This window comes from Sparassis crispa (assembly GCF_003851025.1).
Source record: "Sparassis crispa DNA, contig_000005F, whole genome shotgun sequence".
Classification (NCBI taxonomy): Eukaryota; Fungi; Basidiomycota; class Agaricomycetes; order Polyporales; family Sparassidaceae; genus Sparassis; species Sparassis crispa.
The window spans coordinates 124,775-148,785 of NW_020939752.1; the positions used below are offsets into that span (position 1 = coordinate 124,775).

The following is a 24,011-nucleotide window of genomic DNA, read 5'->3' on the forward strand; positions in this document are numbered from 1 at the left end:
CTGAACAGTGTATTATTTTCGTTAGAGTGCAGGGCTGCATCAGTGAAAGCTCTCATATACCAGTGCCCTAAACAGTCTTCACAACTTATCAAAGTTGTGATGATGTATGCAGAAGACAACCGCAGTGGGCAGTTAACATGGCGACGTAAGAGCGACCACATCTACTTGTCTGAATGCCACATTCCGCTCGCACCGTGAAAAAAATCTTGCTGCAATCCTCATCAACTGATGTTCCCTCCACCTTCACGAATGTCATTAAGAGATAACAGCGAAGCAGAGCTGGTCCAACTGGCGAATCAGGTGTTCGTGTCTTGACGTACTTGTGTCGTGGTGCTTGTTCGCTAATAGGTTCATACTTATCAGCTTAGTGGGCAACTACTGCAGTATAGCAGCTGCAGGTGAGTTTCTATTGAAATTTTGACCCGAAGCTAATGGAAATGCTTATTAGCTTTGCTTTTTTTCGAGTATGCAATAACCCTTACTGATAAAATTGACTACATACGGAGACGCAAAAAAAACGGAGTCATGGCCTTGTTTATTTCCAACGGTTTTCTTGGATTAGTATTGGCATTCAACATGGCGATGGGGGTACCTCCGTGGAGTACAAAGCGAGTAAGTGCCACGGTTGTATCTGATGCCTCTTACATTGTGACTGATGCTCGTCGGACCACCGCCTACTCAGAGGTTCGGTTCTTTATTCAATAGAAAGTAGAGACCGGCTCATTGTGTGGCAGTTGTGATGCCACAATGCTGTTACTGGAAGTTTGTCAAGCATTGCTTTTCATTGAATGGGCCGGTAAGTTAATATGTGTCTCAATGGTGATTTGACATCCATAGGCATCATCACTCTTCAGTGTTCTCTGCTCTTCGGGTATATGCAATAGGAGGTCAGGCATGGCTCCCTGCTGCAGTAGTTTTCATACTGAGTGTGGTGCCTTTCGCAACCAATCTGGTATTGTCGATCGCACTGGATGAAGGTCGCATGCACTAACTTTCGATGTTTCAGTATGTGAATATCACATCCTCATATTTTGTCGCCATTGTTCCTGGCTTTGGCCCTGTCTGTGTGGAGTTTCCAAATATAGTGCGACCTGGGATGTAGGTATTCCCTTGTCCTGCTCAGTCTTCTGCTGACAGGCAGGCAGATGTATGAGTCTTACTCCTCTTATACAATGAATTCTCGCCTTCACAGCTTACTGTATCTCTCAACAGTCTACCTTGCAACACGAATCAGTGTCATTGTGGCAGATGTCATTGTCCTCATGGTAACATGGATGAAGACCTACGAAATCAAGAGATATGCAAACTCAGCTCACGTGGAGGCTCCCTTGGCAACTCTCTTGCTACGAGACGGTTAGTGCATATACTGTTCACTCAACTCTTCCTCAGTTTCGAGCTCATCCTTCTGTTAATTCCTAAGGCACTTTGTACTTTATGTGAGTATGGCGCGTGACAACCGTTCAAGCTGACAATACATTACAGGTTACTTCTCATGCTGAACCTCTCACTCATGCTGTCAAACTACTACGGTGTGCGTTCTGCCACTGTTACATTTTACTGGCTTACCCCTGACATGTGTTCTCAACCCAGGTCTACGAGTACCTGCCCTACTTCATCGACCTGTTCGCTCATCAATTTTCATGTACCGGAACTCACTTACGCTCACACAACCTCGCAGATTCATGTGTATAATTGTATCTCGTTTCCTCTTGAACCTGCGCGAGACGGACAACGTGCAAAACCATGTTGCTTCTAACCCCTCCTTCGTGTGCACTCATGCGCGGAGCTTGCAATTGGCCTCAAGGATAGTCGGGAACATGGGCGCATCACTAAGTCACGGTTCTCCCTCCCAAGTTGATGACCTGTACGGGTTGGACCTTCCAGGAAATGGCCTTGACATCTCAGAAGGTGGAGGGGCTACTGGTGGGGAGGTGGTTACAGGAGAGATCGAGCTCGTTGAGGTTTAGGCGGTGTCTTCGCAGCCTCTTGGGATGAAAGTTGAGGATGTTGTTCTTGTATGAGTAAGTGTCGATTGTTCTTTATTGTCGTGTTTGTTACTTAAGCTGCCGTTGATATCTAATGCAGACATTTTAATGGCGGATTGCTATTTTCGACATTGTAGGTGTGCAGCTGACATCCTTATTGCATTGAAATTCTCGACTGGATCGTTCACATGTATACGATGAGTATCAAGATCGCCATTTCATCATAATTGGATGCAATGAATTTGGTATCTGATATGCAAATACACGTATATAAACAGACCCGTCAGTGGATCCCTGTCTGCCCCGCAGTGCCAGGTGTCGAAAGCTATCCTGAAAGACGGCCGTGAGATATGCACCACTATGCATCGTATTGTCAGATTATATCGATCAGTGCCTACAACTTTAACTAAATGAGGGCAATACAAAGCCAATTTCTCCTGCACATTTGCTGCCGATCTTCCGTGATGGCCTTTGTCGCAAGCTCCAGCATGTGCGGTGAGCATGATGGATGCATTTATTCTTCGTCTGTGCAGATGCACGGAATATCTGAGACACGTTGGCCTACGACGTTTCCCAAGGCCGAGAACAGAGGAGCTTTGTCGACATACCGCTTGCTCTTCGGCTGCCTCCCATGTGGATGCACTAACCTGCCCATACCATCAGAAAGTAGAATCCTTGCCGTAAATAATACAGAGATTCCTGCCTGCGATAGTGCTCCTGTCAGATACTGTCATTTACTCTTACCGAAATTTGGACCTTTTAAGATGCTTTAATGGCCAGTTCACGTCAGAAACGGGTGTGGAGAAGTGCGGAGGGAACCCACAGTGTAACTCCAATACAGTGAGAACAACAGCGATGCGAGTGCTTATCCAATGCCAGCCAACCGGTTCATGTGGAAGAGCAATATAGGTGCTGTTATCTTACTGTGCTAAATGACCTTCACCTCCTGGGAGAAGGTGACAACGTGGTCGTAAAATATGAGAGCTGTGGCTATCAGTATCCTCTACGCACCTCAACGAGCACTCACCAGCAGTTGCTCCCAAGCAGTAACCGTCCACGATTCTGACAACATATCGATACTTCAATCAAAGCAAGTAAGTACAACAGGGTCACGAACCCCAGGGCAATAATGAATGAATCTTGGTTGGAGATTATTGACAACATTGGGACAAATGGGCAAGGTGTCTTCTGGGCGGTTCATGTTAATTTAGTAGCCTACCTATACCTGGTCGTAACTTCTCTTATTGATGTTCTCTGACTTCACAGTATACAAGTGTTGGATCCAGCTCCGAAACCTTTCGGATAAGTCGAGGCTTATCATGACTATTCGTTCGTAGCTCCATGTGGTGGCGGCTAGTCTGAGGTCTACTTTGCGCACCACGGCGTATGCAAGCTCAGAACAAGCGGGGGATGTCAAAAAAGACGGTATCACAGAAGAAGAGCTTCTTAGCATCAGCAGCTGACAGAGGCAATACAGGCGAAGTAGAGAGACGCACCAATGGGGAAAGTGACGGCATGAACTTGTATAGAGTGCAGAAGTGGGAGATATTTCGGGGCATATCCCATTCAGATACAGACCGCACAGTCAAAGAAACGCACGGAGAAGGTATTGGAATTACCGCAAATCGCACAAGGTGTTGCTGTACAGCATTGTCAGGTAAGTGACATTTTTTAATTGCATGATATCGTTTAAGTGGACAAATTCAAGATGAAGATACAGTACTGGACTTTTTAGAATGTCTGTCCAGATACAAGTCACAAGCGGTGGTCGGCGAAGCCATGTGAGAGTAACTTATATTCGTTGAGAAAAAGCGGGCGCGCTGGCCCGAATACACTGTGTGACAAATGGTGAGCATCACCGTACAGGGTATTAACTCGTGCAAGCTCCCGCACAACATCATGGGGTTGCGTCAGGAGTCACATCGCTACGTTATGGCTCAGAGCCATTAACAGTAGACCAGTAGCGTAGCAGAATATCCTTGCTGTACCAGGAGACGGCGACGCGACGTAATGCATACGACGTCGAAGAATACGAATATGGATATCCGTCCGGCAGGTACCCAATAAGATAGACCCATCCCATACATGACTACATCACATGATCTATTTTGTCACGCTTGGGTGGAGAACAGCACCAAACGTTAAATACCTTGGGATAGAGACCACTCAGAGAAAATGTGTTTCCTGAGATCTCTTGTAAGACTTGCTATAAACAATTCTCAGGAAGCAAATTTTTTACTTTGTGGCTGGTTAAGCTTGTATTTTGCAATCTTCAATGCAGTCTCACCCAAATTAGCAGCGGACGGCGGGTGCTTGTTAGTCACGGTATTGCATTTTGGCAGGGAGCACGTGATATGTCACGCGTGACAGACGTAGTCATGTATGGGATGGGTCTATCTTATCATAAAAGGAATTGGACTTCTCCATTAATATGAGGCGGAGCACTGTCGCCCGGACGGGCCCTGCCGACTCGAAGATAGAGCATGCATGTCAAATAATATCGCAGACAGCCGATGGGGTAATATAAGCAGCCAAATCAGAAAGCAGCAGATACAATTACAAAGCATGAGCCTGCGACGACGTGACTCAGTCAGAACGTTAGGAACGTCAACAAAAAGTTGAGAAGAGGATTGAAGGAGGATCCTCCCGGCGTAGTCTCCCGAAGGCAGATGGTAGACACTCTGCTTCAACCTCGTACCTCGGATGATCCCGGCGCGCCAATGGGCGCTCCACTGTACCGAGCGCTTGAGCGCTCGTCACAGCCGCGCGTTTCAACTTGAACTTGTTCGCATAAGGCCGCGGTCATCCATCCGACAGCGTTGCTATCAAGAAGTAGTCACCAAGTTCCGGCAAGATATCGCGGGTGCCTTCAGTGCATTGTCTGAATCGCGTTCTAGCTCTGTCGAAGTGCCTCCTGCAGTTTGTACTCTTGCGTCCTAAGCTGGTGTTGCAGACTCAAGCCTGAAAGTAGTTGACCACTGTGATACTTCTTGTCTGGAGTATAACAGAATAGGCATGGTCTTGTAACTGAGGAGGTATGTACGCTGTTCAGTAGACTCGCGATCAGACGTGCGTCGCTGTCTTTGGGTCACAAGCCATCTTCCGACTTCCTACGCCTGAAGATGATATGATTGCGACCCTAATGCACATCTATCAAGTTTTCTTCCCATTTATAACATTTGTCACTATCTGAACATGCATCTTTATGATCGCTCAGCTTCCCAGTGCACGTCGTCGTTGTCACAATGGGGACGATGTTTGCTACAAATACGTGTCGCGCGAGGCTTCCATGATGCAACTATATAGTGTGCTGATGTGCTATCTTAGGGGCTTTCGGTGCCAGGCAATTTCGCGAATGTCTGACATGTCTAAGTCCGTTGGCCCATTTTGCTTTGCCATTTTCCTGTCTTGTGCAGCCATCCGCCAGCTTTGATTGTCAACTTAGCCTCGTTGTGGTCCTGCTCCTATCAAAGTTATTGATTTATTCGCATCACGTCTGAACCCCTTGGCAATAGAACATCAAACCAGTACCATTTCTCGAGTACTGTTTGGATAGGTGGCCACCATGTCAACATTGCTACCCTTCCACAAAAACATCCTCGAGCAGATCCATGATCCATCCTCCAGCGATCTACTCCTGCTCGCACGCGGACTCGGCCTGCGCCGCATCATCTGCAAGCTGCTACAAATATATGACTCCCCTAACAATTTGGTCATTCTCGTGAATGCTACTCCCGAAGAGGAGGCTGCTATAGGAGAGGAATTAGGTACCATGGGATGCAGGAAGCCAGGGCTACGAGTTGTTGGTTTCGAAACCAACAAGAAGGAAAGGTCGGTCGGTCTTGGTGATCTTGTGTATCATGACCTCATTGCCAGCGGCAGACAGGACTTGTATAAGAAGGGCGGTCTGTTCTCAGTAACATCACAAATCTTTTCGGTCGACATGCTGTCGTCCGATATACCAACGCACCTCATCACTGGAATCCTCATTCTGCATGCTGAGAAGTAAGCACTACTTCCAGTATATGTATGACGTCTTCTCTGATAATGACAAGGGTCGCCCCCGAAGGCAGCGAAGCCTTCATTGTTCGCCTGTATCGCGAAAGAAACCAGAACGGATTTATTAAAGCATTTTCTGACCAACCTGAACACATCACCAGCGGAATATGGCCGTTGCGAACCATCGTCAAGCAGTTGCAGCTTCGTTCGATTCATATTTATCCAAGGTGTGTTGCGAATCCCCCACAGAAGAAAGCAGTCTTGACGGACGAAACGATGCTAGGTTCCACGTGGATGTGAAGGAATCTCTCGATTTAAAACGACCAGACCTGGTGGAGCTTCACCAAAGCATGACTGAATCGATGCAAGAAATACACGTCGCAATCATGATGTGTATGACGACGACCCTCTCGGAGCTCAAGCGAGCGAACACCTCAGTGAGTGCCTTTGCTAACCACGTTGGAGTGTTGTTTGCTCAGTCTTGCACTTAGTTGGACTTGGACGATCTGAATATCGACAATGCGTACTTCAGATCGTTTGACCTGATTGTGCGTAGGATTCTCGACACCGTATGGCACAAAGTCGGACCCAGAACGAAGCAGTTGGTCGGCGATTTAGCCGTTCTACGGCGGCTCCTCAAGTAGGTGCATCTTATCGCGCGTTCCAACCCTACGAGGTTAACATCTACGAGGTTAACGTGGCGTTTACAGCTACCTGCTAACGTACGATGCGCTCGCATTCCATGCCTACCTCGAGACCATTGTTGCTTCAAACACCACTACCGAGTCTGGTGCGGCAAGACAAAACCAATCCCCGTGGCTCATGACAGATGCTGCGCACACGATCTTTCAATACGCGAAGCGCCGGTGCTACACTCAGAGCGTAGTGAAGGAGAAGCCGACGGAAGCTCGTGCTCCTGCGACAGTAGACGTTGATGAAGACGAAGAAGCTTGGGCGGTACTGGATGAGTTTGAGCAGGGTTCGTCTGCGGCGAAACAGCCTATAAACGTACCTGATACGCCACAGCGTCCAAGCTGGCTTCCTGAGGGAATGACCCCGGTGCTGGAGGAGTTACCCAAGTGGAACCTGCTGGCAGACGTATTGCAAGAGATCGAAGAAGAGATGATGCGGCTTGACTCTCGTCTAACATCTCGTGAGCACCTTTACAGCGCATTCGTCTTTTCCATTGTTCATCACTCTGCCACAGTTTCTCCTGGTACGAATACTGTTCTAGTCATGACGTCATCGTTGCGAACATGCACAATTCTGACTGAATTTTTGTCTACGATGGATCCGACTGCGTCTCGCGGTTCGAAGGGGAGAAAGATGATGGAGGACAAATTGCGCTCGTACCTATGGTGGAAAGGGAAGCTCAGCGAACAGAAACAGGACCCAAAGGCTCAGTTCACGCTCAAAAAGGACCAGCAGGGTAGCGATATTGGCCTCAGCGAAGCTCTGAAGCGGAAGGACAAGGAGAAACGAGAGAGAGCTGCGAATCGCAGACGTGTAAGGGGTGGTGCTCATACTGCGTCGTCGTCGAGAGAAAATACTGCAGCACAAGTTGACGCGGAAGTCGAGTTGATTGGCGAGGTCAGCATGAAAGAGGAAGCGAACACTATTGCTAATTTGTGAGTGTCTTTTTAGGTCCAGGTTCTGGACTAACGTGGATCTGCAGCCTCGCAACTCAGGGCGTCCAAGCTCCAGAAGGTCATTTGGCAGAGGATATCACTCTCATTGACTTCGATAGCGATTTTGATGTAAACTATGGACTAGTGGAGCCGCAGCAAACTGTGCTGGTGCGAGCGTACTCGGATGACTCAGACGACCAGGTGCTCTCCGAAATCAAGCCGCGTTTCATTGTCATGTTCGAGCCGAACCTCGAATTCATACGCCGCATTGAGGTGAGGTCCATGAAAATTATCGTTATTCTCTCTTCTTACGGATTCTTCTCCTATAGATATACAGAAACTCGAATCCTGGCTTGGGTGTCCGGGTCTACTTCATGATGTATCGGCTGAGCTGTGAAGAGGCGAAGTACTTGACTGGATTACGGAGAGAGAAAGAGTCCTTTGAGCGTCTTATAAAAGAACGCGCGGTACGTCTGCTATCTCACAGTCTTGCGGGTGCTGATATCCGTCACGATATGCAGACTATGCTCATGCCGATTCTGGAAGAACGCAGAGGCACTGCAGCTGCGGAATCTATCATAAGGACAATCAGCACGAGATTAGCAGGAGGTCGAAAGGATGTTACTGCGGAGCCGCCCCGGGTACGTTGTTATTCTTTAGCACAACTCAACAGCCTCGATGACGTCTCGCAGGTAATTGTGGATATGCGAGAGTTCCGCTCTAGCCTGCCTTCGCTTCTGCATGCGGCCGAGCTTGTGGTCATTCCAGTCACACTGACGGTCGGCGATTACATCCTAACGCCCGACATCTGCGTAGAGCGCAAGAGTATACCAGATCTAGTATCAAGTTTCAATAGTGGGAGATTGTACGTCCACTTTTACTGCCGTCTCGATCACCCCTGATGTGAAGTTCCAGATACACACAATGCGAGTTAATGTCTGTACATTACAAGCAGCCCATTCTCCTGATCGAGTTCGAAGAATATAAGTCGTTCTCACTCGAGGTACGAGCTCCTCATTTATTAGGTCTTCCCCTTGGCTCAAGTGCCACAGGCTATCGCAGAGGTGAAATCCTACGCAAAGGCACCTAACAAATATGCGTCCAAAAGTGGGCCTAAAACCAAAGGAGGTGCCATATCCGAGAACGAAACAGTCGCATCATCCACCATCCAGTCCAAGATTGTCCTGCTCACGCTCACCTTTCCGAGAGTGCGTATCATCTGGTCATCTTCGCCATATGCGACCGCAGAAGTCTTCAAAGACCTCAAAGCTAACAACCCCGAGCCCGATCCTGCCAAAGCCATCGTCATCGGCGCCGAAGAAGACGGCGACGCGGGGACTGGCGTTAACACCGCTGCAGAGGAGCTCTTGCGGACATTCCCCGGCATTACGGCAAAAAACCTCAAGCATGTGATGAACAGCGTCTCGAGCGTCCGGGAGCTGTGTGAGCTCGATTTACCTGCCGTACAAGAGATTTTAGGTGTTGAACCGGGTAAAGCTTGTTGGGATTTTATGCATCGTGGGGAACGGAAACGTTGAGACTTCAACGTTTCAACATGTAAGGTAGTAGTGTACATCACAGATTACATAATGTTCGAACCGGAGGATAGAAAAGTAGGTTACGCGCATTGTAGTACTGTACATGTACAGAGCCAAGACTGCGAGCCAGAGTGTGCGATCCAGAGAAGAATTTCGCCGATAAATGCGGCTGAGAAACGCAGCACACGCTCGTAAACGCAAAAAGAAATCGATGCCAAAGTTTGTTCACACTTCATCGCCACCAACCCAGCGCCACGGCTACTTCACGATTTGCTTTCCCGATCTCAACTGCATTCCCGAAGCTCTGTTGACCCCTCCCGCACGCGCGCCGTGACGAGTAAAGGTAGCAGTGACCGAGCCGGTTTCAGGACCGGAAACTGAACCTGCAAGGCCAGCTGCCGTAGGAGACGCCGACGGTCCAGGGACAATATTACTTACTCCCTGCCGCGCCGGGATGCCATCGCGGAGAGGCTGCAGAGCCTTGGGACGAGGGCCATCCGAATTAGCTCCCTTCCCGGAACGCATCTTCTTCTTTGCCTTTGTGCTCTTCCGGCCGCCGGGGGCATCGGGAGCACGCGATTCATGTACTGCAGCAGTGGGGAGATGGGCTGATGCAAGAGTCGGTGTGCCCTGCGCATTACCAGGGTCAGACGGAAGCGCATCGCCGCCCTGTGCAATACTGTCTGTGGCTTCTGGTATGGGCTTATTGTGCCTCGTCGATTTTCTCGCCCGCGGACGAGCTGCAACTTTCTTTCCTCTGGTCGCTTTCTTCTGGTTCGTCTTCTCAGCTCCCGCGTTTAAGGTTGTTTGATTTGCCGTAGTATCCACCGACTCAGGAGCAGGTAAGCCCACTGTGAATTGCGATTAGGATCAATGTCGGAGAACAAGATCGAGAGAGCTCACCATTAGACACGCCTATGTTGGTCATGACCGAAGTCTGAAATGGAAGGATGTAGTCAAACTTCATCTCTGATGATTGAAGTGAGGACAGCAGTCAGTTCAGCTCAGGACGGAAAAGATGAGTCGACTGAACTGATTTCGAACGCGAAGTCGGCAACTGTGAGGGAGGAGCTACCGCCCGCTTTCTGCCTCCTGACCGCCTCTTCGCAGCACCTCTCCATAAAGGACGCATGTACCTTGCAGAAAATATCAGACATGGTGGCTAACAGCTGCTCACGTAGGTAAGGAATTCTGTTCAGAATGGCCACCAAATGACTGTCGGAAGACTGCTGACCTTAGGTACCCCGACGTCCATGTTCCGCAGCTTGAAGCGCGTACGAAGATACTTCTCAGCCAAAGTCTTCTGTTCAGCCCACTGCGGATCCGAAGGACGCTTCGCAGTGGGGAGACCCTTGATCAACTCGGACAAGACGTCTCTACCCAGCTGTTTCAGCGCCCAATATTTCATTTGTCGACATTATTTGTAAGTGTGCAGATTTGACTGGGATGTCGATATGCTCACCTCAAATTCGATCGTTTCTGGCGTCGGAGTAGTCGTTTGTTCGTTTGCGTATCGCTCCAGGAGGGGAACGGTCAGGCTCTCCCACACTTCCGCATTCTAGCAGATGAGTGGATTAGGTGAGCATATCGTCAGATGCTACGAGGGGGAAAACTGAAGTACAACAGAATCCCGACTGTCGCCGCTGACAGTGACGTTCTCTGCACCCAGGTCAGTCGCTCGGCCCTTCGCCTTGTCATTTCGTTCCACTTGTGCGCCAGAACCTCCGACATGAGATTCATCCTCTTTATTATACTCCTCAGGCCATCCGTTCCAGGTGAGCAGCTTCGGATCAATGCACTGTTGTGCGCTTTGGGAGGAAACCTCAGCAGCCTGGGGAACAGTATAAAAGATTGGTGAGAACGACATCTGGGTAGCCATCTTAGAGGTAACCTGGCCGGGTAAGGAATAGCCCGTCTCCTCGAACCTATCCGCTGAAGACGGGATATTAAGATAATGTTCGATGAAACCTGGATAACCGTCAATCGAACTGGACACCTGCACGTTAATGTCCTCGGTAGACATGACCCTTATCTAGCAAGGGAAGGTGTGTAGTCAGGAACGTCTCTGTCGTCGTGAAAAGCTGGCGAGCGCTGCGGATGGCAGGAGTGTGTGAGCTTTGCGAAGGGCTTGGGAAGCAAAAGGGAGGCGTACAGCTGCCTAAATACTGCCGCTGTGAACCGCTCCAGCCACTGAGGCCCATAGCAGGTCTTCATTGTCGATGGTAATATCCGGATGCTAGTGCATCGGTGACGATTCGACGTTCATCGATTATGCCACTGAAGAAAATGGTGTGTGCTGCACGGGCCTGCCCCACGCAATTCCCTGTCGGTCAATGAGATCATGTCAGATCCTTTAAAAAATCGACGGATACATACAACACACATGTTACATACCGTTAAAATTTGCAAACCATATTCTCTGCTCACCAAAACAGCCGTCATGATGGTAGTTCAGCGGCATCGGATAGAATCTCAGTGAGCGCCCTATGACGCAGCGAGACGTCCCAAAGAAAGGCTACATTGTCCGCTGCGATGCCTGTCGTTTTATAATCACTATTGCGATGGAGACGCAGAACTAATTTTCGGCAAAGCTACAAAGTGGCAGCCACGCAAACAAGATGATGGTGGGCGATTCAGAAGTACAACGAGAGTGATGTTTGTCGCATTGCAGCCGATCATGGAGTGCTCCAGGGTGCCCGCCACAGCGAACAAACAGTGGTCAACGAAGGCGGTTTGTTCCGCAGTTGCATGTAACACTGCTCTGCTACCAACATCCATTGCGACAGCCTTCGACTGAAGGGAGAGTGGGAAGGCCTTGCGCTCCACTTCAGCGCCAGCTTTGACGGTGAGTATTGTACTTAGTTGATAGACCCTCGATTTAGTCCGCAGGAGTTGCCGAATTGGGCAGGTATTGTGCTGGCCACTCTATTGTTTCTCGGGATGGTAACGGATACAACAATTGCTCAGGCCCACCTTCGGCTCCGCACCGCCATCTCCCTCAGTGAGCGTGTGTTCCGCAGAACAAGAGGTATTTTATGTGACCCCGCGCTTTTGTTTCTTACATATAACAGAAACCTCCTCACTCCCGACCTTACGGATCCTGACTTTCCCGCGTACTGTGTGCGCGTCCTACCTCACTACTTTAACGACTTCATCCTCTAATTCTAAATCATCTTCGACACTTTCGATATGGCCACGCCAAAGACCTTTTCATATTCTGACGTCCTCCCGCCTACTTCGAACATGCTCGACACTTACCAGCGTGCCCGTCTCGTACGTTCCGCTAGGAAACTTGGCGCCGTGCTCGGTAGTACGCCAAAACTCATTGAGGTTGAAGCCAACCCTCAGCCGATTCCTATAACATTACTTCCCATCGGACGCATCCCTCCTACTAGTCGTTCGGCCACGCCACAGTTCATCCCGTCTCGTAAAGACACACCATCTCCCATTCCTATCACCCCCGACTTGATTTATTCCTCGGCATCCTCCAACTCCTCCATGGCCTCGCTCGTTCTCCCTCGCGGAAGTACCGATTCTGAGCGCTCCATTGATTATGTGCCACACGAGCCTCTTGTGCGTCCGTCAAAGCATACACGCTCACGTTCGAAGCCCCTTCCGAAGCCGTTAATCCTTCGGCTCAACGCCGTTCCTACTTGCCCGTCTGACCCGCGCTTGCGCGTCACCCCCGCCACCCCTCTCTCTCCTAAGGTCTCGCCACCTACCACTCCCGTTCCCGTGAGCGTGGCAGAGACCCGCCGGCGGAAGATGGCGAAACTACAACGCACATTTGGCGAGAACATCCCGGTTGATGCCGTGTTTCCCTCTGCACAGCCCTACGAGCGCTCCGCATTGCTCAACGTACCGGGCACGCAGCCATATTCGAACCCGAAGTCCAAGGATCGTAGGCAGAGGAGCATGTCTGTCGACGGCGCGATTGCTCCGCAGAGCGTGCGACGGTCATCCAGGGTTTGGATCACTGGGAGCAAAGGGTGGACGGGCGAGTGGAACCGGAAGGACATCCGCGAGGTGCAGGACCAGCTGCGTACGCTGAAGCTGTGAAAGCACATCATAATGCACAGGCTGGGTTGCATGGGTACGGTTACTTGCTCATATCTTTATCATCGTGAGGGCGTCGTTTGATCACGACTTGGATACTTTTCAAATATCGTTCTCCTGCCATCTTTATTCGACCGCGATGGACGTGCAATTGGCTGTATTCATATCTGTAGAACGTATTACCTAAAATTCTCCCTAATGAAGTAGTTGATCGTTTCCTGGACCACTTCTGGTTGATTATTGAGCGCCAGCGGAAGAAACGAATTCGAAGGACATGTTCACTTTTTGTGATACCTTTCGGCTCATATTTTAGGCAACCCTACATGCGTATTTATGGTCGCAGGTGCCAGGGCCGCACTGTGGCTCTCCCTGCGTCTTGACCTCCATTTTACAGAATCATCCGGCATCCCAATAAGATTGTTCAGTGTGAGCCTTACCCCGATTGTGCGACCCATATCTTTGTTCCAGCCAGGAAAGCTTCTTGCCGCTTTACCGTGCAGCAGTCTCGCTGATCAGAGCCAGTGGCAAGTAAGTTTCATCTCCTGAATCGTGTGTCAGGTTGTTAACCTCAGGCATATTAGAAGTTTGCTAGGAATATTTCGACCACAAACAGCATGGAGGATGTTCCGCCGTCAGAAATGCCACAGCTTCCACAGCTTCCTATGGATGCCAAAGAGTCGGAGTCAGATATTCAAACATCTGTCTCTAAAGTCGTTGTTGTATCCCCGGTGGCATATATAAACCGAATTCCCAACGAATTACTAAGACACACCTTCGAGGTTGGTTTTCTCGCTATCGACGCTGGACATTGGACGTTCACCAGAAGCGTCGCATCTATATGTACATTATGGAGGGACATCGCACTGGATATGTCCCTGCTGTGGACAAAGGTGCCCCCGCTGACTTTGGACAGCCCTCTCTCGCCCGATACCCTCGATATCTGGCTTCCTCATGCTCGCCACCGCACGCTGGACTTCGATCTCTTCGCAGAGGGATTTAACGAGGATGCAATTCAGGCCGTCATAGGCGCACTTACTTCCCACGCGAATCGTTGGAGATCGATGGAAATCTATACGAACAGATTTAGTGCCATGATCAAGGTGTCGGCGAGTTTACCGTCACATGCCGGCAACTTGGAGCAGCTGATCTTGAACTGCGGTGCTCACGATGACTTACATGACCCGGAGATCATCAGGCGGGACAACGATGTTTTGAGGATGAAAGCGCCAAGACTGCGAAATCTGTATCTTGAAGATTTTCCCTGCGTTCCATTCGGTTTCCTCTTCCACCGTTATTTCCCCAAGCTGGAGAGACTTGACCTCGTGGGTAGTTCCTTGGACTCGTTGATGATTCCTGGCAACGACCCATATGCTCGCCGGCCTAGTGTTCTGATGAAGACCCTCACGGCCCTGCCGCATCTGCGATACCTTCGAATCGCTTCGCTGTCTCTTCACGGCATATACGAGGCCACCCCGGAGACCGATCGAGCGATCCTACCGGCGCTGCAGGAAGTCGAATTCAAGGATGCGCACCTGGAGCACACAATAACGGTCTTAGAAGCCATGGAGGCACCTCAACTGAGGTTCATGTCCTGCATCTATCCACGGTCTGATGATGACTTCGACGATGAGAGCCCCATCATGCACGACCACTTGCACCATTTCCCTCGATTCCGGATGCTCAAGGTGATACCTGACAGGACGTTCACCGTCAATGAGTACCTGTCCCGCTTCGTCGGTGACTTAGAAACAGTGGACTTCATCTGTGGTATGGATTGCCTAGATGAGAAAATTGCCGACCTGATCAACCTCGCTGGCAGCGGGGAATTTGGGGATGACTGGTCAGGATACTTCCCCCGACTCATCGGTCTGGACATCCACAAGCATGCCTTCGGCGTTACTGCTGCTACCCTGCGAAAAATTGTCAATGAACGCCTTGGAGCGAGGTACTTCAGTTCTTTCGTGTCTGGAGCGGGAACAGATGGCGACCATCAACCACCTACAGCGCTCGAAGAAATCCATGTATGCACTTCTACGCAGATATCAGCAGCAGATCGCTCCTGGTTCGCAGAGAGCACCGAGGTGAAATGTTTCTCGTGGTCCGATTCTGCGTCGTGCTTGGCGGAGGAGCAGTATGAGGATGGCCGTAACCATGAAGATGGCTGGCTGAGATTGACTTTCGCAGTTAGCTACCTATTCAATTTCAGTGTGCGCATTGATCCTTTGTAACTGTTGTACGCAGGACTGGTAACAGAGAGAATTGTGGGATGAATGCCAGTGCACGTGCACCGTGTTGTTGTCGCTTATTTATTTCGCATCGCGTCCCGCACAGCCACCCGGCTCCGAAATTCTTCAACATCGACTTCATTTCCTCGTGTCGAACGTTCGCAACCCGTTAGTCGCGTAGGCGAAGTTTAAAGCTGCAAGGTCTGTGCTGGTTCAACTATTTCCACGGTGTTTGTTGTCCGAGGTTAACACTTTGTGTGGTCGAACTAGAACAATAAGTCGAACAACAGTACCATGTCGTCGATGACGCATCATACGATTCAGCAGAAGGCTACATGCGATGCAGACGTGGATCTACTGAGCCAAAATGTAGACGCGTTGAATACTGCCATCGACGCACGAGCCAAGGAAATCTCCATCTTAAATGATCTTCAGACCGGCCTGATATCCCACCGCGATCGCCTATCTTCCCAGACTGCACCGATCCGAGTTCTTCCTGAGGACGTTCTGCGCATAATTTTCGAGGCTGGGTTTACCGACGGACGGAATAGACGGAGCGATTGTCCGTTACGGCATAGCATGACGTTCTCAATCCGTGTCGCATCAGTGTGCAAGATGTGGAGAGACATTGCGGTCCACACTTCGCTGTTGTGGACTGCTATATTCGTCTACTTAGACCGTGAACGCTCCATTCTCGGTCTTCGTTCGCTCGTGCAGCGAGCACAAAGCCGGAAGATTGACATTGCCATAGAGGAACCCTTCGAGGACTGCCCGCTCGAGCCATGGATTTTGGCGTCCGGTGTTGTACTATTGCTGGTCTAATACATCGACTCGTGGAAATCCATGTACATTGATACTTGGACTCCGCGTACCATGCAGACGATCACATCACTCTGGAACGGCACTGCAGAATCTCTGGAGGAGCTGTCGGTGCTTTGCCAAACCGAACCACGCAAGACTTTTGATCTGAACTTGGCTGCGCCCAAGTTACGGCGCATAGTCCTTGTAGAAGCCGCGTATCTTCCTTACCGCATGAACTTGGCATATCATTTCCCTGCTCTGGAGCGGATTGTCCTGGAAGGGTTTGCTCTGGAATCGCTCATGGGGCCTGACCAGCAGTGTAAGGACGTTATAGACCTGCTGGTGCCACTACCACATCTCCGGAGCCTGGATCTGCGTTTTCTACAACATGGGACAGCGATTCCTCCGCAATATCAGTTCGATCGAGTGTTGCTGGCCGATTTGGAATCAATATCCTTTAAATTTCTGCATCCAGACGATGTCTCTGAATTCATGTCGGTGTTTTACGCCCCACGTTTGGCATCCATGCATTACACGATGCCTAACACGGAGGACCCTTACCGGATCCCTCTCGTATTTGATCATACCCGCTATTTTCCCCAGCTCCACACTCTCATTGTCGAATGTGACCACAGGAACGAGCTTAAAGTCGACTCATCCTTCGCTCTTTTCCTCCACGGTTTCAACCACGTCGAATTTGTTGACTTTACTAGTGGCGAATTTGCCAGCCTCGTCGGACTAGCGGGAGGATCTGTGTCGATGGGAGACTGGTCAGCTAGCACCTCTCCACCGGTATCCTTGGAGATTCAATACACCCCTGTCACTGGCGTTATTGTCAAATCACTCCGCCAAGTAATCGAGACACGTCGTGTTGCAAGCCTCCCGGATCCCACTGATCCCGAGATGGAATTGGCACCCGCGTTAGAAGAACTCCATGTTTGCACACAAGAGAGGATCTCGGACGAAGATCGCAGCTGGTTCGAGGAGAATATACGAACATTTACGTGGTTGGAAACGGGGTCGAACAAGGAGAAGGCTGGGGAGAATTGGACTCCTGGATCTGGCTGGATGCGGATGACCTTTGCTCCTTGTGAAGATCTACATTTTCGACTTGTGCAATGACGTGGCACACTCGCTCATTTCGGCTCATCCATTATGGGGGATTATGCTATGGTACTCCTCAGGGTGTAGCGGTAGGTGCAACGAATTATTTAATCTATGCAAGAATTTGTACGGCTTATCGTGCGGACTAATTCTACGTTAGTCGATCCTAAATATGCACGGCGGTCAGGTATGCTGCGACACGATTCCGTGTCAACCTCGCCACGATCAACTCGAGGATCTGGGTTTTTCTTTCTGCTGCTGATTATGTCTGTACGGCACATTCTCCGCGGTCCTCTGTGTTTCGTGACAGCACTGGTGATCCGCATTGGCCAGGGTGACCGAGAGAGCCTCATACCAATTAGGTACGGCCTGGTCCGCGAGCAGAAATAGGCCGATCCACGGCGGCGACGGGACAGCACGCCCGCGATCCTCAAGCCATGCCCCAATCAGCGGGAGGGGCACCTCCATCTCACGGAGGGCGCGCACGATCCTGTGCGCCATATCAGCAAATGCAAACGCGCGGCAAGCGCGGTGACGCACCCGCCGATGTCGTTGATGAGCATGACGATCTCGACCCCGCGGTCGGTGCTGCACACGCGCACGGGGCCCGCGAGGTTGAAGTCGACGAAGACGACGCTCTGGGCGGCGTCTGGCGGGGCAAGGATCATATTCCGCTTGTCGACGTCGCCCTGGAGCACGCCGCATAGCGTGAGGCTGTGCAGGCACGCGGCCATCGCGTCTGCCTGCGCGCGGTCAGTGCGGGGCGCGAACGCGTATGGGGAGCGACGTACGAGCGGCCAGACGAGCGCCGGTGGCGCGTCACGCAGGCATACGCTGCGCATAGGCTCGCCCGGGACGAGCTCCATCGCGTGCGCGTACGCGAGCTCGCCGTACGGGAGCCGGAGCTGCGTGGGCACGGATTATCAGCCTGCTTTGGAGCGAGAGGAACGCGAAACGCACGCAGTAGAAGCCGTACGACCACGGGACTTCCTTCCCTGCACGGCGTCAAGGGAGAGTCTGGTCAGCACGTGGGGGGACGCACCTTGGAGAGCGCGCATGCATGCGTACGCACGTGCTTCAGCGCGGGCCTGCTTCCCGCTGAACGGCCAGAAGCCCTGATCGAGCCCGCGGTCGGGGGCGAATTGCCATGGGGGCCCCAGCGCGCTTTCTACGAAGAGCTTGAGAACAGTAGGGGCGCCGAGGGTCTCTGTTGACGAAGTTACGCGCGGAGAAGCGGGGGACGCGTGGATTGTGCCCTGCCAGACCTGGGAGGAGGCGGGGATGCCGGTGTTGATGGGATGGGTGAGCGTGATCGTGATAATTGAGTGGGGGTTGGCGAATGCGCTGTCAAGGACGGCTGCTGGAACGGGGCGGCGGTCGGCGGGGGGAGGCGTGTCGGACCAAGGGAAGTTGAACGCGTGCCAGCGCGCGACGACCTCGACCGGATATGGTTTGTCGCCTAGAAGGTATTCTCTAGAGGCCTCCCCGTGGCGATGTCGTTTGTCAAGATACGCGTTGAGTGCGACATCGTCATGTGGGTCGTCCCACGCGAAGAACGTGTCGTTGGGAAGGTCGAAGGAGGTTATATCTGGGAAGTCATCAATGTTGGGGATATCGGAGGGCGCTGCCATGGTATAAAGGTATCCAGAGAAGATATCGTTCCACGCTCGACCTTGAAGTAAATTATCAGTTTTGCGAATTCGTCTTGCCTGAGAGTCAAAGATATAATTCTGCCCGCCAGCCTTCGCCTGTTCATGCTGGGAAAGGATGCCCAGGCGCATGTAGCATTCCGGGCTCTATTCGCTGAGAGGGATTATTATTCTGCAAATTTTCGTATACTCCAATCGACTTCTCCGACGGCCAGAGCGACCAACAGTCGCCACTGGCGGTGAAAAGGCAGTACAACCAGCGGAGAAAAATCATCCAACAGACGTGCCAGAAGGTGCCAAATTATTGGACAAAAGACTTGGAAAGAACCGACTGAGGGACTGGAAGTTCGATGGAACTAGTTAGATAATCAGTTCTGCAGAACTCACTGGGTAGCTGCACAAATTCGCCACCATTAGGACATTATTTGAGAGCTGAATGCACATGCAAGTTGTCGACTATGTTCGAACTATACACTTTCGATGTTCATGCCAGTGCGCCAGGCGGTCGATACTTACGCGACATTGCTGACGTCCGCCGCCAAGCAGAAATCTGAAATCTGATGGTATTTGCGCATGTTTGGCAAAAGCCTCTCGGCCACGTGATAGTGACGCGCTCTGACAAGCTCGCGGTCAACGCAACTTGAATGTGGAGACACCTCGAAGCCTGTCCCTCGTCACGCCAAGTCGAAGGTACACGTGCACCAGGGAGGCACTCGAATGACTATCGCTGGTGGGGCAGAGAGGTGAGGCTAGTTGTGGCACGGAAGAATTAATGGTGACATCAGTGCAGTTGGAGTAGGTGCCCCAATGCACCCGTTCGCTCAAGAGAATATCGGACATGACGTCGGCAAGCGCCATGACGCACCCGCCCTCTTATAAGGCCGCCGCACCGCTCCCCGCTGCCTTCAACTTTCACCCCCTTCTTTCTCGCTACCACCATGTCCCTCCCTCAGGCCACCAAAGACATCAGCGAGCACCCCGCCGCCAACAGCGTCGTCGACCCCGTCGACAAGGGTGCCAAAGCCGCGGACGTCGACCGCAAACTCCTCTTCTTCGGCGTCGTCTCGGCCTTCCGCGAGTCCCGCATGCCCTCCAACCCCCAGATCGACGCCGCCCTCCAGTACGCCCTCGCCCACTCCCCCATCGACACAGCCTCTCTTTCCCCCGACGGCCAAAAGCTCATCCAGGACTCGCGCGACATCATCGAGACTGCCCGCCTCATCGTCCAGGAGAAGAACGCGGATGAACTCTTCCAGAATTTCGTCTGGCACACCCGAGACATCGACCTCAGCGGCGCCAAGAAGGACCCCAGCGAGGTCGTTCCGGTCGACCAGGAGAAGGCACGCTCTGATGGCCAGCAAGCCGTCCAGCATCTCCGCACACTCCTGTCCCTCATCCTCACCAACTCAGAAGTCCGCAAGCTTCTGTCTGACTTCAGCGTCATCGGACGCGATCTCCTCGCACGCGGCGCGAGCAAGCTCGCTGATAAGGCGCGTCCGGACGAGGAGCGTCTCCGTCAGGTGGACGAAGCTGCTCCGCGGGACCAGTTCATCACAGAGGGCGGGCGTGCGGCAGGCCTGAACGAGACACCGGTAGGTATATGCGCCCGAAATTCGTCATCCTGCACTTTGTTGACCTTTATATTCACCAGGTTCTTGAAGCACGCATCCCAGGAACAGACACCACAGTGTCTCAGCACCCACGCGATGAGCTCGGCCAGGGCGCGATGGTCAAGCAGGGTGACGGTGAACTGAAGACTGGTGCACAGGCCATGGACGAGACACAGCAGCGCGCAGGCGAGATGGCAGATCGCGCCAAGGTAGCGCGTCTCCGTGCATGATTACATGGGCTATAACTCATTCCCGTCTTCTGCAGAACGAAGTTCAGCTCCAGCGCGACGAATTTAGCGACAGTGTCGGCGGCGACGCCGTCCCGGAAGATCAAACGGACGCCGAGGCGAAGAAACAAGGCTTCATGGGTAAAATGCGCGGTCTGCGTGTACGTTCCGTCGTTCCTCTGTAGCATCTGGTCCAATGTTCATAATCTCGATGTACAGGATAATCTTACGGATCGCATCCCGCAAGAAAACAAGGATAAAGCGAACGACCAATATGACCGTGCGAAGCAGTTCCTCAGCGAAGAATACTTCCCAGAGGAACGTAGAGACCAGTTTATTTACCGTGGAAAGAAGGTGAGTACCGCTTTTTCACCTCTGTGGGAAATCGAATGGCGCATGTATGCGTGTGCCTCGCTTTTTTGGCGCATACATTCGCTTGTCCATGACGGTGCATATATGCGCCGAATTTCCCCACTCCTCTTTCCTCTTGTATACTCAGTGAAGTCAGTGCTAAATGGGCTGGTAGGTTATCATTGAGTGCCAGAAGCACAAGGACTACCAGGCATCCATCCAATGGCTTCTCAATTTCTTGGAAGAATACGCGTCGCACGGCAAGACGATTGCAGAGCACGGTGCGTACAGCTTACTAGAGATACTTTGGAAGGCTCATCACTTGTTCACAGGCAAAGACTCCCAGGAGAAGGCGACATCAGATCCAGCACTGCAGCAGGCAATAGGCGAGCTGCGCACTCTGCTTGAGCGATTCGCGAACGGCATGAGCCTGAGTGTCATTGGTGACGCGATGCAGGAACTATGGAACGACGCACAGAAGGATCGGGAACTGCGTGAGTGGTTCCAGAGTGTGGATAAATACACGCGCAAGGTATTGCTCGACGCGGGCTTCGTGCTCGAGCCACGGTGCAACGAAGAGGCAAATCGGCTGTGTGAGAGCGGCCGCCAATTCTACGATGAGAAGTATAAGGGTCATTTCGATAACTTGTTCTCGAGCACTGGGGATTGGTTCCGTGCTCTGGGCGACGATCCCTTAAACAAGAGGTATGTGCTAGGGACTGGCCTTCGTCTTGAACTCTGGATTGACTATTTTATAGGTTCGGCGAGGATTGGGCCCGGTTGACGAAAGATTTGCTATTCGACAGCGAAGGAAGCCTCAAGTTTAAGCCGGAGCTGTGGATGGATATCCGCAAGGTTATCCTCCCAGGTATCATTGACCACGTACGTTCCGCCTCCATGACTCCTTCGGCGGCTAAACGTTCTTTCGCAGGTTGGCTACCTCCCTATCCCTCGCATCGAATACACGGATGACTCGCTCGACCTCGTAGTTGAAAATCTCGCATTAAAGGGACGCAATCTCTTCCCCAACATCGTTAGCATAGAGGCACACAACTTCCTCAAGTTTAGCCCTTATGATGCTATTCAGTGCGTTTCTTCGTCTTGGTCCTAATGCAGCAGGAGTTGAGCGTGTCACAGGGACGAGAGCCATCACGAGTTTACTCTGACGTTTGGCCAGATTCAAGCGGACATGCGCGACGTCGCATTCTACTTCAAGAAGAAGACCGGAATCAAGTTGTCGGACTCGGGACTTGCTGACGTCCTCCTTGGCGGCGAGGGTCTTACCGTTACGGCACACGTCACGTCGGCGGGTAAGGACAAGTCGTCCGTGTTCAAGGTGAAGAACGTGCACGTGAAGGTGGCAACTCTCAAGTTCTCGATCCGCGACTCGAAACACGACATCTTGTACAAGACACTACGACCACTTGCGACGGGCTTGGTGAAGAAGCAGTTGCAGAAGGCGATCGCGGATGCGGTTACTACGGGTCTGGAATACGTCGATGGACAGCTCGTCGGCGTACGCGACCGCATGGCGGAGGCGAAGGCGAGCGAAGATAAGAGTCGGACGCAGGTGTTGCAAGAGGTGTGTTTTTCCTTCTTATGTCATGAGCCCCTTTTGGCGTGGTTCGATGATGCATGCATGTAGATGTTCAAGCGCAACAAAGAGGAGGCACAAAGTGTGAAGAGCAAGACGGATGATAAGAACGCGCACTTCAAGATCGTGTCCCGCCGTGACTCCGCGATCATTCCGAATGCGGGCCACCCGTCCGGCTGGGTGAATCGCACGCAAGAGCGCGAGGATGCTGCTGTGAAGGGCGATGCATGGCGCAGCAAAGCGTAAGTGTTCTCAGCTATCTGCCCCCTTGGCTGTCTCACAGATGGATCCACATAGGTTCGACATTGTGTAGATGGGCGTGGTAATGCCATTAGGGGCTACGGTAATTTGGTCGATACACGGTTTACGTTCAACTCTCATATCCCGTAAAGTAGTGTGTTGTAGCATACGATGTGGAGAATTACTAGTTCTGTAAGTTTTCTAGTAATCGACATCGTTTCTTGTACAATATCCGCGGGTGCGCCACAGACGCGTCGGAATCACGTGGACGTGTATCAAGCCTTCCTGAATCCGTCGCCTTCCCCTACTTTTGTTCTCTCTCCATCTATACTACATCCATATATTCAATTAGGCTTATTTCGAGTGATATACGCTGGAACTCATTACACACCAGCCGTACCGACTCCTCTGCGCCGTCGTCAAAGAGGGTGTCGTCAATGACTCCGACCTGTATACCATTGAGCTGGCATCCTCCAAGGACTACATTGCGCACTTACGCTACGAGCTCGGCGAGAAAACGTTTCTTGCGCGGAATATCCGTGAATGCGACCTGAAATTATGGAAGGCCCCGCATGGGCCCGCTATAGGGACCCGGGATCCTCGCCTCTTAGACAAAATCGCCTATGGCGTACCGTTTGTACATTTATTGTTATCAGCAAGACGTACCAGCGCAGCATAGCGTGTAGTCAGCATATCATGGAAACAACATATCCTAAATTGAATAATTGTACTTATATAATGACCTCGGATTTTGCGGTGTACATGCAGTATTTGCACTTGTTAGGATCCAAAGGCGTCGGCCCCTCGCATCCGTTGCACCCTTCAAGCCTGGCGGCATTCATGCACCTGCGCTGCGTAATATTTCGGACATCATACAACCCACGATCATTTCTAACTGGTGCAAAATATCTATGTGCATGCCTGCGCGGATGATGCGATCAAGCGTAGAAGTGGCCTCGGTGACGTGCTGGGATGCTCCTCAGTAAACACCTGTTTGCAGCTGT

The 24,011-nt window shown here is 51.5% G+C and overlaps 9 protein-coding genes across 9 annotated transcripts; 7 read left to right on the plus strand and 2 right to left on the minus strand.

The window, feature by feature from the left end:
* Window positions 1-747: 747 nt before the first annotated feature.
* On the plus strand, window positions 748-1,967 carry SCP_0600500 (hypothetical protein; the record flags this gene model as incomplete). Its single annotated transcript, XM_027759184.1, has 6 exons — window positions 748-796; window positions 1,213-1,353; window positions 1,421-1,436; window positions 1,483-1,531; window positions 1,591-1,622; window positions 1,679-1,967. The coding sequence occupies 6 exons, from the start codon at window positions 748-750 to the stop codon at window positions 1,965-1,967; spliced, it is 576 nt and encodes a 191-aa protein (XP_027614985.1).
* Window positions 1,968-5,550: 3,583 nt separating this feature from the next.
* Window positions 5,551-9,150, plus strand: SCP_0600510 (DNA repair protein; the record flags this gene model as incomplete). The annotated part of the gene is made up of 13 exons (XM_027759185.1): window positions 5,551-5,816; window positions 5,868-5,990; window positions 6,041-6,211; window positions 6,268-6,421; window positions 6,476-6,624; window positions 6,695-7,137; window positions 7,192-7,612; window positions 7,660-7,885; window positions 7,942-8,079; window positions 8,134-8,253; window positions 8,305-8,477; window positions 8,528-8,615; window positions 8,665-9,150. 13 exons carry the CDS (start codon window positions 5,551-5,553, stop codon window positions 9,148-9,150), a joined length of 2,958 nt encoding a protein of 985 aa, XP_027614986.1.
* A 258-nt stretch (window positions 9,151-9,408) lies between these two features.
* SCP_0600520 (hypothetical protein) lies at window positions 9,409-11,173 on the minus strand (the record flags this gene model as incomplete). The annotated part of the gene is made up of 7 exons (XM_027759186.1): window positions 9,409-10,001; window positions 10,054-10,119; window positions 10,184-10,319; window positions 10,385-10,534; window positions 10,613-10,708; window positions 10,772-10,981; window positions 11,042-11,173. The coding sequence occupies 7 exons, from the start codon at window positions 11,171-11,173 to the stop codon at window positions 9,409-9,411; spliced, it is 1,383 nt and encodes a 460-aa protein (XP_027614987.1).
* A 1,166-nt stretch (window positions 11,174-12,339) lies between these two features.
* Window positions 12,340-13,209, plus strand: SCP_0600530 (predicted protein; the record flags this gene model as incomplete). Its single annotated transcript, XM_027759187.1, has 1 exon — window positions 12,340-13,209. The coding sequence occupies one exon, from the start codon at window positions 12,340-12,342 to the stop codon at window positions 13,207-13,209; it is 870 nt and encodes a 289-aa protein (XP_027614988.1).
* An 866-nt stretch (window positions 13,210-14,075) lies between these two features.
* SCP_0600540 (hypothetical protein) lies at window positions 14,076-15,434 on the plus strand (the record flags this gene model as incomplete). The annotated part of the gene is made up of 1 exon (XM_027759188.1): window positions 14,076-15,434. One exon carries the CDS (start codon window positions 14,076-14,078, stop codon window positions 15,432-15,434), a length of 1,359 nt encoding a protein of 452 aa, XP_027614989.1.
* Window positions 15,435-15,725: 291 nt separating this feature from the next.
* SCP_0600550 (hypothetical protein) lies at window positions 15,726-16,253 on the plus strand (the record flags this gene model as incomplete). The annotated part of the gene is made up of 1 exon (XM_027759189.1): window positions 15,726-16,253. One exon carries the CDS (start codon window positions 15,726-15,728, stop codon window positions 16,251-16,253), a length of 528 nt encoding a protein of 175 aa, XP_027614990.1.
* A 51-nt stretch (window positions 16,254-16,304) lies between these two features.
* Window positions 16,305-17,354, plus strand: SCP_0600560 (hypothetical protein; the record flags this gene model as incomplete). Its single annotated transcript, XM_027759190.1, has 1 exon — window positions 16,305-17,354. One exon carries the CDS (start codon window positions 16,305-16,307, stop codon window positions 17,352-17,354), a length of 1,050 nt encoding a protein of 349 aa, XP_027614991.1.
* A 207-nt stretch (window positions 17,355-17,561) lies between these two features.
* On the minus strand, window positions 17,562-18,967 carry SCP_0600570 (hypothetical protein; the record flags this gene model as incomplete). The annotated part of the gene is made up of 5 exons (XM_027759191.1): window positions 17,562-17,826; window positions 17,877-18,079; window positions 18,128-18,241; window positions 18,297-18,331; window positions 18,379-18,967. 5 exons carry the CDS (start codon window positions 18,965-18,967, stop codon window positions 17,562-17,564), a joined length of 1,206 nt encoding a protein of 401 aa, XP_027614992.1.
* Window positions 18,968-19,923: 956 nt separating this feature from the next.
* On the plus strand, window positions 19,924-23,080 carry SCP_0600580 (hypothetical protein; the record flags this gene model as incomplete). The annotated part of the gene is made up of 11 exons (XM_027759192.1): window positions 19,924-20,577; window positions 20,637-20,804; window positions 20,861-20,983; window positions 21,042-21,176; window positions 21,349-21,454; window positions 21,506-21,878; window positions 21,932-22,055; window positions 22,105-22,259; window positions 22,311-22,755; window positions 22,819-23,009; window positions 23,065-23,080. 11 exons carry the CDS (start codon window positions 19,924-19,926, stop codon window positions 23,078-23,080), a joined length of 2,490 nt encoding a protein of 829 aa, XP_027614993.1.
* Between the last annotated feature and the right edge of the window lie 931 nt (window positions 23,081-24,011).